This window comes from Palaemon carinicauda, chromosome 34 (genome assembly GCF_036898095.1).
Source record: "Palaemon carinicauda isolate YSFRI2023 chromosome 34, ASM3689809v2, whole genome shotgun sequence".
Classification (NCBI taxonomy): domain Eukaryota; kingdom Metazoa; phylum Arthropoda; class Malacostraca; order Decapoda; family Palaemonidae; genus Palaemon; species Palaemon carinicauda.
In genome coordinates this window covers 76507863-76523751 of record NC_090758.1, presented here as the reverse complement: position 1 = coordinate 76523751, position 15889 = coordinate 76507863, and the positions used below count along the sequence as shown (strand labels likewise).

The following is a 15889-nucleotide window of genomic DNA, read 5'->3' as shown; positions in this document are numbered from 1 at the left end:
AGAGGAGAGAGTAATCTTTAAGGAGGTCGGTTTTCATCCTCAGAAGGATCTATCCTTCAAGACCTTGAAAAAAGGTCAATTAATGAACCTATTATTGTCATGGATTGCTTAAGATTTACATTAGTCTTTCATGGCCTTCCTAAAATAATCCTCTACTTAATAGAAATTACATTTATATTTAATTTCACGAGCTGGAACCTGTCCATCAAGACTTAATAAAGTCAAGGAGATACTTAGTATTCTGTCCACGAATTACATCTTTATTTCTAACCTTCACTAGTTCAATATATCTCCTTATTAACTTAATCAATACCTATTGTCCTTTTTATGTTGGATATTACATTCAGTGATTATATATTTCCTTCATCATTCTTCATACCAGGAATTACATTCAGTGATTACATTTTCCCTGCCTTCTTTTTTCATACCAGGAATTACATTTAGAGATTACCCCTGTTCTTCCTTCTTTTTCATACCAGGAATTACATTAGAAATTACCCCTGTTCTTCCTTCTTTTTCATACCAGGAATTACATTAGAAATTACCCCTGTTCTTCCTTCTTTTTCATACCAGGAATTACATTAGAAATTACCCCTGTTCTTCCTTCTTTTTCATACCAGAAATTACATTAGAAATTACCCCTGTTCATTCTTTTTTCATACCAGGAATTACATTTAGAGATTACCCCTGTTCTTCCTTCTTTTTCATAACAGGAATTACACTAAATATTACATTCAGACCTAACACCCTTCCTTATTTCTTCTTCATACAGGAATTACATTCACAGATTACATCTTTAATTCCTAACCTTAATGTATTACCAGTCATCTTCCTAACACCTGAGATTATATTACATCTTTCCAATCTAAGCATAAAATGATCTGGCCATTATAGTAAGGCACATTACCAGGGTATTAAATATGCTCTTTACACAAAGAACCAAATCCAGAAGTTGAATTTGTATCCTATCCTCCAAAAAACTACAAAATCATCATCTACTATAGTCTGGATGACGTCCCTCTTCACCATTCACCCTCTTAACATATCCAGGGATTGAATAAATCAATCCTATACTTCCAAATGACCCTGATGACGTCACTCTTCACCAATCACCCTGCTCACATACCTAGTTATTGAATAAGGCAATCCTATACTCCCAAATGACCCTGATGACGTCACTCTTCACCATTCACTCTTATAACATATACAGAGATTAAATAAATCAATCCTATACTTCCAAATGACCCTGATGACGTCACTCTTCACCAATCATCCTGCTCACATATTCAGGTATTGAATAAGTATCCTATCCTCCCAAATGACCCTGATGACGTCACTCTTCACCAATCACCCTGCTCACATACCTAGTTATTGAATAAGTCAATCTTATCCCCTACAAAAACCAGAATCTCTGCAATTATCTTCACCTATGACACCTGATGACGTTACTACTAATTCCAGATCGACCTGTGATGGAGCTCACCCTAGGCCAGCCCTTGGAGCCGGACAATATCAAAGAAGGGGACGATGTATACTTCGAGTGCAGCATCATATCCAACCCGAGGTACCTCAGAGTCGATTGGTACCACGACGTAAGTTTTAGTTCGCCCGTTGTTTCTTCAGTGGGTCGTGGGGGATTCTAGGTAGTGACGGTATGTTACGGGTTAGGTATTCTATACCTAGATGCATAACACATTCTTTTTAGCTTATCATACATTATTGAATAATCTGAGTATAATGTGAGACGGGAATTAAACTATTAAAAGTTTAAAGGTTTAAAGGCCGCTCATGAATGGCGGAGGCAAGGGACAGTGACATTGCCGTAGCAAGCAGGACATTGCCCTAGAGACTGACCGTACACCATATTTACATGTCTTGATTTTGCACAGGGGAAGAAATAAGTTTATGCAACATAGGGTTTTAGTCTTTCTCTTACTACTAATAATACGAGTAGTTTTTCTGGAAGCCGGGGATCATAGCATTCCTGGGACTATTTGTGAAAATGAAATTCAGGAATGAATTAATTATTAATAGCAACAATAACTATTATACTCATATGTTGCTTCAATACTTGAATTGAATAATCATGAACACTTTTAGTAGGAGGATTTTAATGAAGGAACAGCCAGTAGGAATGACAAGTAAGTGGGAATTAGGTCTAATTAGGAATGTCATTCAAGTAGGATTAAGAGAGAGAGAGAGAGAGAGAGAGAGAGAGAGAGAGAGAGAGAGAGAGAGAGAGAGAGAGGGGAGAGAGAATCACATCGTTCATCATAAAACTAATATTTTGAGGTGACCCAAAATAAACTAGATATTAAACCATTATCTTCTAAACTTCAACTATCTCAAAAATTCCCAAAGTCTTCCGTGTTCCCATGATAACAAAGTTCTGGAATCCTATAGATGCAGCGGACTTCCGCCTCTCGGCTAAGAAAATCTTCTGGAAAACTATTCCAAGATTTTCCAGATAAAAACAAATATTCATAAAGTGTCCCCCCCCCTCTCTCTCTCTCTCTCTCTCTCTCTCTCTCTCTCTCTCTCTCTCTTTTCCTGTCTATATTATTAGAATTTCTTGTAGAAAGAGGTTAAATCCACTAAAAATCAATATTAAACTTTATTGATTAATATAATAGGCAATTCAAGAGCTCATTTTCTATGAAGTACACGAGAAAGAAAACGGGAATTTATGGATAGCTAAATGATTTAATGAGATGTTTAGTAGTGTTGGTTGTCTGCCATATTTAAGAGAGAACTGACTGAGATACAGGGTAAAATCTCTCTCTCTCTCTCTCTCTCTCTCTCTCTCTCTCTCTCTCTCTCTCTCTCTCTCTCTCTTATATCCAGGGACTCCAGTATAACCATGAACAAACAAAGCTATAAAAATGCTAACATAAGCCCCATCAAATAAATCCTCTCTCTCTCTCTCTCTCTCTCTCTCTCTCTCTCTCTCTCTCTCTCTCTCTCTCTCTAGCATAAACTCACTGCACATTATGCTTATATCTTAAGCTTCATACTAAAGGCATCTCCCCTTTATAATAAAGAGCAAGTCTCTCTCTCTCTCTATCTATCTATCTATCTATCTATCTATATATATATATATATATATATATATATATATATATATATATATTTATATATGTATATATGACTCTGGTCATGCTGAGCAGCATTGCCAGATGTATAACTACTTGGTCTTTCCACATCTCTTGTGTAGGTTGAAGAGGGAGCACTCATACGGCGGGGAGAAGGGACCACAACTGCCGTGTTGTAGTTAGGAAAGGGGATTGGGTCTGAAAGGTTGAATCTGTTTGTGCGTGTATGAGCATACCTATTGATATTCAGCCGTCATTTATTGGCAGGTGGTGTACACTAGTATATGTATATGTATATAACAAATGCAGTCGTTTGTGGACCACTGCATGACAAAGGCCTTGTATGCGTTCTTATTCACGTCAGTTTCCGTCATCATTCTGGCCAGTGTGGATTGGTGATGGTTGGAGATTTTCCCCTGATCGCTTACAGCAAACCAATATTTTATGAGTGGTCCGTTATCAAAGCTTTGCTGATCATGGCGATACGCAAACCCTTAAACCACGTTAAGGTATCTCTTACTCAGAGAGGGTATACTGTGTATATATATATATATATATATATATATATATATATATATAGATAGATAGATAGATAGATAGATGGATAGATAGATAGATAGATAGATAGATAGATATTTAGATAGATAGATAGAAACCCTTTCACCACGTTAAGGTATCCCTTACTCAGAGAGGGTATCCTGTATATATATATATATATATATATATATATATATATATATATATATATATATATATATATATATATATATATATATATACATATATATATATAAAGATAGATAGATAGATAGATAGACAGACCCACCCATACTACCAATTATATTCCCAACCATTCCCTACTTTTCAGGACGTCCTCGTGGAACACAACGTGAGCGCAGGAGTGGTGGTCAGCGGGCTGAGTTTGGTCATGAGGAACCTACAGCCTTTCCACTCGGGATCCTACACCTGCGGGTCAGCTAATCAAGAAGGATACTCCAAGAGTAACCCCGTTGTGCTCACAGTTAGACGTAAGATAGTTTTCTATGCGGTGGTTGCGTATTTTTTTTTATCTATTTCTGTGGTGTTTAATGGTTTGGTTTTTGTGTTACTGGAGATGTTGATAAATATATTTTTCAGTGAGAATAAATATAAATATTATATAAAAGAGGTTGATAAATATATTTTACATTGAGAATCAATATAAATATCAACTAAAAGAGGTTAATAAATATATTTTACATTGAGATTCAGTATAAATATTATTTAAAATAAGTTTAATACATATATTTTCAATGAAAAATATCATAAATAATAACAAAAACAGAGGTTAATAAATATATTTTTCAATAAGAATCATTATGAATAATAACTAAAACAGAGGATAATAAATATATTTTTCAATAAGAAACATTATAGATAATAACTAAAACAGAGGTTGATAAATATATTTTTCAATAAGAAACATTATAGATAATAACTAAAACAGAGGATAATAAATATATTTTTCAATAAGAATCATTATAAATGATAACTAAAACAGAGGATAATAAATATATTTTTCAATAAGAAACATTATAGATAATAACTAAAACAGAGGTTGATAAATATATTTTTCAATAAGAATCATTATGAATAATAACTAAAACAGAGGATAATAAATATATTTTTCAATAAGAAACATTATAGATAATAACTAAAACAGAGGTTGATAAATATATTTTTCAATAAGAATCATTATGAATAATAACTAAAACAGAGGATAATAAATATATTTTTCAATAAGAAACATTATAGATAATAACTAAAACAGAGGTTGATAAATATATTTTTCAATAAGAATCATTATAGATAATAACTAAAACAGAGGTTAATAAATATATTTTTCAATAAGAATCATTATAAATGATAACTAAAACAGAGGATAATAAATATATGTTTCAATAAGAATCATTATGAATAATAACTAAAACAGAGGTTAATAAATATATTTTTCAATAAGAATCATTATAAATGATAACTAAAACAGAGGATAATAAATATATGTTTCAATAAGAATCATTATAGATAATAACTAAAACAGAGGTTAAATATTATTCCTTACGAGAAACAATATGAATATTATCTAAATTAGAGGTTAAATATATTTAATTGAGAATCAATATAAATATTAATGAAAAGTAGTTAAATATATTGAATTGAGAATCAATGTATATATCAATGAAAAGTAGTTAAATATATTGAATTGAGAATCAATGTATATATCAATGAAAAGTAGTTAAATATATTTGATTGAGAATCAATATAAATATCAATGAAAAGTAGTTAAATATATTTAATTGAGAATCAATATAAATATCAATGAAAAGTAGTTAAATATATTTAATTGATAATCAATATAAATATCAATGAAAAGTAGTTAAATATACTTGATTGAGAATCAATATAAATATCAATGAAAAGTAGTTAAATATATTTAATTGAGAATCAATATAAATATCAATGAAAAGTAGTTAAATATATTTAATTGAGAATCAATATAAATATTAATGAAAAGTAGTTAAATATACTTAATTGAGAATCAATATGAATATTAATGAAAAGTAGTTAAATATACTTAATTGAGAATCAATACATATATATCAATGAAAAGTAGTTAAATATATTTAATTGAGAATCAATATAAATATTGATTAAAAGTAGTTAAATATATTTAATTGAGAATCAAATTAAATATCAATGAAAAGTAGTTGAATATATTTAATTGAGAATCAATATAGATATTAATGAAAAGTAGTTGAATATATTTAATTGAGAATCAATATAAATATTAACTAAAGCAGAGGTTAAATATATTTTTCAATAAGAATCAATATAAATATTAAATAAAACATGGAATAAATATATTTTTCATTGCGAATCAATATAAATATTAACTAGAGCAGAGGTTAGATAATATATTTCAATGAGAATCAATATAAATATTAACGAAAACCGAGGTTAAATAATATATTTAATTGGGAATCAATATACTCGTAGATATTAAAGGAACGAGACACTACAGTAAAAGTGAATTTCAGTCATCTTCGAAATCTAATTTCAAATACTAAAAAGGTCAATAAAAAATAAGAAAATGGTCATAAGGACAAATGACCTTTAAGGCATTTATCCTGAACGAATGAGCAAAGATTTTATGAGTAACTTTTTTTTATTCAGCGAAAAAAGACTCGATAAAATTCAATTGAAAATCCTTGATTTGAAGGTGAAGTTGGCTGAGTTTACGTGCGAGAAATCTTAAAAAAAAAAATAAAGTGTTGTTTTCAGATACACACGAGCGTGTGTGTGCGTATATACCTGCATGCAAGCAACTACAACACTTAAACAACCATCTAGGAAACTTTTCGATTATTTAAAAGCATCGAAATTACAATAATTGGTGGGAAAAAGCGAGCGAAGTAGCCGAGTAAATGTTGACGGTTAAGTACCACCCGGGCGACAGCTATAGTCCATTCACGGGTAATTTAGTTAGTTCTTTTGCTGTTTAGAACATGTAAAAGCAAACGTGGAGAAGAGAGAGAAAGAGGGAGAAAGGAAGAGAATGTATTTTCTTTTCTATCCGAAGTTTTCTCTTCCTCCTTTCAGTTTCAGTTGAGAAGTTTCAACATTCTTCGCTTGTTTCTCAGGTGGACGAGTTGCCGACTCGTGATTTTTATCTGATTGCCTGCGTTAATATCACTTTTTCTCCCTCTTCTCATCCTATTCTTTGTCAATTTCCTCCTCCTTCCCTTCACATCAATTCTCTTTTCTTATCGCTTTTCCCCTTGTCCTTCACCTTCCAAAATCTCACCCTTTTCTTTTCGAAGTCGAATCAATAGTCAATGTAGGGGAATCGGACAGAGCAAACATGGCCGCTAGCCGCTGCTCGTGGCTATCACATTCCGATCAAGACCCTCTCAAAGTCTCCCTCCCTCTTCCTATCTCTTTCTCAGTTAAAGAAATCACTCTGCCATTCTCTCAGTCCCTTTTGCCATCTGCCATTTGCAATGCAAAGGACTTCTGCCTCCTGCCGGTTCCAATAATCTTTCTTGGACTCCGGCTCTTTTTCGCCCCTGAGTCTCTAGATTTCAAGGGCCATAAACTTCGGTTTTGTATGAGAGTAAGATTTACGTGTGTAGATATTCTCAGTATGTATGTATGTATGTATATATATATATATATATATATATATATATATATATATATATATATATATATATATATATATGCCTATATATATATATATATATATATATATATATATATATATATATATATATATATATATATATATATATATATATGTGTATATATATACATACATACATATATATATATATATATATATATATATATATATATATATATATATATATATATATATATATATATGTATAGGCCTATACATTATATATATATATATATATATATATATATATATATATATATATGTATATATATATATATATATATATATATATATATATATATATATATATATATATATATATATATATATATATATATATATATATATATATATCTGTTAAGTGAATCATGGGAGGAATTGCAAAAGATACTAGCCTGAAAATGAATATGAGTAAGACCAAGGTAATCACTGAAAATACCTAGACAACAATTAAGGGTTATGGCTGAACCTCTAGAGATTGTTTAAGAATAAACATACTTAGGACAGACAGTAAGTGTTTCCCAAGGACATGAGACCGAAATTGAAATAAGGATAAGCATGGGATGGAGAGCTTTTGGTAAACAAAATGAGATCATGCAAAGTAAAATGCCACTTTCTCTTAAAATAAAGATATTTAATAAGATGGTCCTACCAGTATTAATTTAAGCATCAGATACTTGGAGCCTTACTAAAGCCTTAGAACATAAGCTAGTTACAACTCAAAGAGCTATGGAAAGAATAATGATGGGAATAACACTAAGAGACAGAAAAAGAGCAACATAGATACGAGAGCAAACTAAAGTATATTCTAACAACTTGTAAGAAAAAGAAATGGACATAGGCAGGACATATAATGAGAATGACAGACAATAGATGGACATTAAGAATAACAGGATGGGTCCCTAGAGATTGCAAAAGAAGCAGCGGGAGGAAGAAAAGACGATGAATTAACGAACCAAGAAGGTTTGCGGTATAGACCGGCATAGAAAGCCCATTAACGGGCGAGAGTGGAAGGACATGTCTGAGGCAATTGTTCTGCAGTGGACTAGTAACAACTGATGATATATATATATATATATATATATATATATATATATATATATATATATATATATATATATATATATATATATATATCCTGTATATAAATATATGTAAATATATATATATATATATATATATATATATATATATATATATATATATATATATATATATATATATATATATATATGAGTATATAGAGAAAGCGACACCTTTTCCTTTTTTTTCTTCGGTATTCCTATACTCAATTTTTTTTAATAAAGGCTTATTTTCATAGAGTCGCAGGGGTGCCCTTTTAGCTCGGAAAAAGTTTCTTGCTAGCCGATTGGTTAAAATTATTTTGTCCAACCAATCAGAGATTAAGAGACTTCTCCGAGCTAAAAGGACACCCCCACTGAGTCAGCAAATGCAACTCATTAAAAAAAATTGACTATAGGTGATCACCCATCCAAGAACTGACCGAACTAATAGCTGCTTAACTCTATTGAACAGAGGGTATAATAATATAGGGTTGTGGTGGCCTTCTGGTAGCGTCCTTGCCTGGTGATTGCCAGACTGGGGTTCGACTCCCGCTCAAACTCGTTAGTTTCTTTGGTTGCTTAAACCTCACCCTCCTTGTGAGCTAAGGATTGGGTGTTTGGGGGAGCCTATAGGTCTATCTGCTGAGTCATCATCAGCCATTGCCTGGCCCTCCTTGGTCCTGGCTTGGGTGGAGAGGGGCTTGGGCGCTGATCTTATGTAATATGGTCAGTCTCTTGGGTATTGAATATCTGGTAGTCAGTTGAGGTCTGTTGGTTGCTGCAGATGGTAAAATGTATAGAACCCCCTTCTACCCTATCTGGCATCATTCCTGAAATCGAATAAGAGAGTGGGGGAATTATTTGACTCTTCAATAAGGGTTTAAAGGTCACTCATGAATGGTAGAGCGCCAAAATCCCCTCTCCATCCAAGCTAGGACCAGGGATGGCCAGACAATGGCTGCTGATGACTCAGCAGGTAGACCTATAAGCTCCCCCAAACACCCCATCCTTAGCTCACAAGAATGGTGAGCTTGCAGACATTAAAGTAACTAACGAGTTCGAACTGAATCATCAGCAGCCATTGCCTGGTGCTCCCAGGTCCTCGCCCACCAACTCCACCATCTTTCCTTACGCGATCTGTTTGATTACTCATCTCGGAGCAAGGCGTACCATGAATTCATGTGTCCAACTGTACATGATTGCCTACCAATGCCTATTGCCGCTCGTGCATGTCTCCCAAGGTCTGGTGCTCCCAGGTCCTCGCCCACCAACTCCACCATCTTTCCTTATGCGATCTGTTCGGTTACTCAACTCGAAGCGAGGCGTACCAGGAATTCGTGTATCCGACTGTACATCATTGCCTACCAATACCTATTGCCGCTCGTGTATGTCTCCCAAGGTCTGGTGCAAAGATTTCTGAGCCAATCTGAGTTTTCTCTGTGTTGAAATAGTTCTGATTAATTTATTCACGTTTATTCTATCTCATTTTCATTTTTATATTCTTGATTCATTAACATTATTGTGTAATTTCTTTAATTCATTTGATTTTATTAATAGATTTCATCAGTGAGTTTATCTTGTCTTCATATAATTTTCATCAATTTTATCCATGAACTTTTATTAAATTTGCCTTTAATAATAATAATAATAATAATAATAATAGTAATAATGAAAATAATAATAATAATAACAAAAATAATAATAATAATAATAATAATAATAATAATAATAACAATAATAATGATAATAATAATACTGTAATAATAAGATTCATGATTATAATAATAATAATAATAATAATAATAATAATAATAATAATAATAATAATAATGAAAATAACAATAATAATAATAATAATAATAATAATAATAATAATAATAATAATAATAATAATAATAATGACTTTGGCTTTCACTTTCTTCCTCTGTTTTCCCAGAAAATCTTGTAAAAATATTATCCATTATTTAAGGGGCCAGTCTGAGGCCTCTTCCATTTTCTACTTTGCCAGGTTGCCCCTCCCCACGGCCTCTACATTAAGAATTTTTTCTTAATTTGTGACAATGATTATTAATATATTCCTTAGTATTTGTTTTTATTCATTATTCTATTTAAGTTCTCTTTATCTATCTATCTATCTATCTATCTATTTAATCATAATAATAATAATAATAATAATAATAATGATAAGAATAGTATATTCATTTTTAAATAAGAGTTTTGGGTTATATAAAGATTTCTAATATTGGCTTTTATAGTTTCATTAAGATAGACTCGACAATAAAATATCGAGTTATTGTTAATGTTATTAATGCTGGTGTTGTTTTTATTTTATTTTATCAATTTACTACTTTTTACATAATAAATAATTGAAAATACGAATAAAATATAGTAACCGTAGTGCCTAAGTAATTTCAAACAGGGAGGTTATTGTCCGTAGACTTTTCTATGGTAAAAGAGAGGGAAGAAATAAACCCAATATATTTCCCTGTAATACTTGAAAAAATTCTTTGTAAGTAACTAATTTATTTACTAAATTTTCTGTGTTTTATGATATCTTTGTCGTATAGATATGGAAAGACTATTTTGGTTACCCAAAATGATTTTCTCCATTTTCTGTGAAAGGTTGCAAATATGCCCATTTTCTCTTTAACCACTGCAGGCATAAGGAGTACTAAAGAAAGAAGTTACCGCTCTCTCTCTCTCTCTCTCTCTCTCTCTCTCTCTCTCTCTCTCTCTCTCTCTCTTGTGGATTTTTGAAGGGTAATTAAAGTATCAAAGGTTAGAAAGGTTAAATTCTTGGTTATTGAGAGTACTATAGACTTAAATAGATTGATAGATAGATAAATGGATGTGTGGATAGGTAAGCTGATATTCACTTCTCTATAGATCAATAAGAAAATCATCAAATGTAAAATAAGTGAAAAAGGTTGTACCTTAGCCATGATAGACTTGCATCTTAAAGGGATGAAGTTTATATGAGTCAAATAAAACATAAACAGGAAAAAGAAAACTTTTCCCAAATCCTTTCATAAAGAACAAGACCTTCTTTACATTTTTTTGTATCTTCTGTTAATAATTTAATACAACTTTTCACTAACAAAATCCCAAATTCAACAGATGCCCCCGTCTGCGTGAGCGACGTCACAGAGCGGGTCCAAGGGGCGTCGAGAGGGGCCCTGACGGTCATCAAGTGCATGGTCACAGCCGAGCCCTCGCGCAACGTGACTTGGATCTGGGTGCGGATGAGGACGGACGGAACAGAGGAGGCCGTTCCGGGCAATAGGATACAGAGCCAGGGGCTCAATTCCAGCGTCCTGGTAACTCCGCTGCGTCAGGAGGACTACGGGAGGTTCATATGCCGTGCGGCGAACGCCGTCGGAATGCAGAGGAAGCCCTGCGTCGTCAATTTGGTTCCGGCTGGGCCGCCGGATGCTCCGAACAACTGTACTGCGGAGTCGATAGTCCCCGACTTCAGGAGCGTCACGCACCGGGAGGAGGTTTATGAGGCAACGTCGACTTCGGACGACGAAGCTCGAGACGCAGCACTAGCCATAAGCTGCATGGCGGGATTCGACGGCGGCTTGCCGCAATACTTCCTGCTTGAGGCTTGGCAGGATGATGTCCTATTGGCTAATATTAGCAGGTTTGAGCCAATTCTACTTTTCTAAGTAGATAAGTAGACTTATATTTAGAATTTGTTTAGAATGCACATTTTTAAATCCTTAGTATTAATTTATATAAGTAACCCATAGGCCAATGAATCTATACTATAATGATGATACTAATGATAATAACTGTAGATTTGTTCTCAGAAGGTCCTTATCTTACAGCGAGGTTCCAATATGGTTCGTGAGTGAATTAAAGGCGGGTATGGGCGTTACTCTCAAAATCTCCGCTCACAACCCGCGCGGGCGCAGCGAGGTCATAAGAATAGAAGTCCACACAGCAAGCGCTGATCATCGAGCAGATCCTGAAGGTGAATTTGTTAAATCAGGAAGAACTATATGGCAAATATTTTACCCTAATATATAAAATATTTTCAGTCCTTAGAAGGTTTGAAATTAGTAATTTACTGGTCATATTGATTTTTAGCTGAAGACATCTTGATATCAGGTATTTTCAATTTGGAGAATTTAGAAAGAGAAATTCACTTTCGACAATCTAATTACCTTGATGATATGTTATTAACATCAATTCGACGTTAATGATTCATCCATAAAACCTCTTTATTTTTAATGTGGATGATCTTATTCTAGGTATTTATTTCAATGAAGTGGGTTGGGCTTATCCACCCCTAGCTAGTATTCATAACAATAGTACTTCATTTAGTGTTAGAAAAATACAAAAACAAATTACTTTAACTCATCATCTATATACTAACGGGTCAGTCGCCTTGACGCAGCTTCTTAAATTATATCCGTCGATACTATCCTCTTCCACCAAATCCGGCTTTGTTTCATAACCTCATCTATTCCTTACCATACTTTCCGCGTCCCCAGCCTCCTTCTTGGCTTGAAGCCGATCCTAAATATTTGAAACATTCAGTCACAAAAGGTGACTATCTATGCGAAACGATATGGCGCTTTTACGTATCGAGTTGGAATAAGATAAGTTAATGTATTGGAGATATTGTCTCATTAAAAGTATGTACTATGCATTTATACATGACTATAAATATCTAATTAGGTAGGATGTTGCCTTTATGTGATTGTTTCTTGTTTGTGTTTCAAAGAAGAGATTCAAGCCATCAATTTGCTTATGATTTTGTATTAGCAAATACACAATTAGTTGTTAGATTAAGCTAATGCAAAATCAGAAATAATTGAAGGACAATAGAAATTTTTTTAAAGTATAAAATAAAGTTATTTTCAAATATTAACCTTCATCATAACAAAGCAGTTTAATCTGATACAAGACTATTTCTTTAAAATATATACTTAGCTTTTACTACAAAAACTAAATCAGTTATATTTCTTATTTATTATAATCCCTAGCAACTCTGCAGATCTGGCAATTTCAGACCATTACGGTGGCCAATTGCCATTTCCAAAATAACTTCTAATATTTACTACAAATTCAGAAAAAAACATATGAGTTCACTTAAAGATTATAATTTTTCCTATCATTTGGATATAAATATAGCCCTGTCTAGTAATTCTTTATTTTATTGATTGCAGACAAAGATGTTGGGATGTTTGGCATACCTCCGCTACTAGGCGGTGTTGTAGGTATCGGGGGAGTTCTTCTCCTGTTACTGATAACTGGTGCTATAATAGCAAAGTATACCAGGCCTCGCAAAACACCGACGCACATACACACGTTGGTTATGACATCTACCGACAAGTCTTCGGGGAAAAAAGCAGGCATCTTTGACCCAGACGTTGTAACATCTCTTCGACGTCACACAGATAGTCTGGATGTGCTACCTCGAGCGGCATCCTCGACGCGATCCACCGCTTCGCAGACGCCTGGCCAAAGACAAGCGTTCATACAGACCAATGCACAGGGGCAAACTGTAACAAAAGCATATGTTCATAAACAAGGCAACAGACACGCATCATTGTCGAGAGGATTTTGCATTCGGAGACAGGTTTGTGTACCACAATTAAAGCTGTTGGTGTTTTCCATCATGAAAAATATTGATATTGTGTCAACTAGTCCAGTCTTAGCATATTATATACTCTAATATCAATGTACTCATATTTACTTTGATATTTCTCTCTAACATTACAGGACAGCCCCTTCTCTGATTCAGACAGCGACGACTCCGATGAATCTGATTCAGACTCAACGTTCACGGACCTTACGGCAGCTGGCAGAGCAGCAGCACGTACTTCTTCTTCTTCAGTAGTGGACTGCAGAAGCAATTCGTTTCCGCGTACAAATTCCAAGAATATCCGACACATCGCGGCGTCCTACAACTCTCAGATACAGTGTTGTCAGGTACCTCAACCTCTTTCATCTTCAGAGGGAAAATTGCATCAAGTTTCTTGCATGCAGGGACCACCCTCTTCATCCAGTCAAGTGCATCATATAGCAACTTCAACCGGTGAGCTACACCAGTTATTGTCCTCGTCAGGTGAACTCCACCATCTGATTACTGCTTCCGGAGGCCTTCAACATATGACTTCGAGGGGAGAGATCTGCCGCATTACGTCTACAACAGGAACGTTACAGCATCTTACCTCCACTTCTAAAGGAGTGAAGCACCTTCCAACTTCATCTGCATTACAAACTCACAATCCTTTGTCACAAGAACCACAATACCAAAGGTCTTCTTCGTTAGATGGTTTACACACCTTTGTATTTTCTGAAGAGTTACAACGATTTCTTACTTCTAGAGAATTATGCCAGATTTCTTATTCAGAGAAGTGTTTTCCTTTTGTGCCCTCTGCAACAATGTGGGGGACCATGAACAATTCTAGAAATGCCATGCCTTCACAAGCAAGTTCCAGCCATCACTCTGCGTCACAACAGACTTTGTCATCAACCATCAGCATGCAACCACTTTCTTCATCCATGGACATTGAACCACCAGGTTCCTATAGAGAATTAAGACAAACTATGTCTAATGTAAATACAAGCATTTATCCTAACAATAATTCACAGATACCTTCATCCTACCAAGCACCTCAACCAGTTCAGAATAGCCAAGACTCGCAGTCTCTGAGACTTCCGGCATGCGACTCTGAGGGTGTGCACCATACAGACATCCCGGTACAAGAGAGCCACCATTCTGAACCTTTGCTCTGTGGTGAATTGCTCCCTCCTCCATCCTTCAGAGAACCTCATCAAAGGTCCCCAACGGAAGAACTACCGGGGATTAAAACATCCGAAAGTTCACAGCCCTACACGCTGTTTTCGTCGGCGCCGCAGTTCACCCCTGGCCCAATGACGCAGTCAGTTTCCTTTTCTGATTTCAAGAAGCAGGCTCCTCTCTCTATAGAACTGCAAAGTTTTCACACACTGAAATCTTTGCATCCAGTTCTCAGTGCCGAAACAAAATTAGATAACTCCCATGTTTCCTCATCTTCTTCTTGTGGAGATCTAAATCTAAAATCATCCTCAGGAGGGAATATGGACTCTACAGTATACAACCAACCAGTGATGCCCGCTCCTTCTCAGAAACTTGAGAAGTTGTTCAGTTCTTCAAGTGAAATGAAAAAATCATCCCCTACGAGTATATTACGGTCGCCAAAGTCTACCATTAGAAAAGCTAACTCGAATCAGTCCCACGATAACATTTCCGTTCCCAGACCAACAGACATAAAAGTGAGCAAACCCTCGGTAAGATTCTGCGATACTTTGGTAACCGAAAAAGGCAATAAGAAAAATGCAGGGACATTAACAAGCAACGAATTTGGTGATGTTTGGGGAAAGCCCAAACAAGTGTCATTTGCAGAAACCGATACAAACGAACCGGTTCTAATTAGAAAAAACACTAAAACTGATGTGGCCAAGGCTAGCGCGAGGCGATGCGGTCAGTTGTTCGCTACGGACGAATGTGGCTA

The 15889-nt window shown here is 34.4% G+C and overlaps 1 protein-coding gene across 1 annotated transcript in view; it reads left to right on the top strand.

Moving 5' to 3' along the window:
• Positions 1-15889, top strand: part of LOC137626671 (uncharacterized) — a 20537-nt gene that overhangs the window by 4175 nt on the left and 473 nt on the right. The window contains exons 3-8 of the mRNA XM_068357684.1: positions 1462-1592; positions 3961-4120; positions 11496-12021; positions 12209-12354; positions 13556-13968; positions 14112-15889. The exon at positions 14112-15889 is cut by the window's right edge and continues 473 nt beyond it. Of these exons, the coding sequence (XP_068213785.1) occupies positions 1462-1592; positions 3961-4120; positions 11496-12021; positions 12209-12354; positions 13556-13968; positions 14112-15889 (3154 nt within the window). The remainder of the gene's footprint in view (positions 1-1461; positions 1593-3960; positions 4121-11495; positions 12022-12208; positions 12355-13555; positions 13969-14111) is intronic.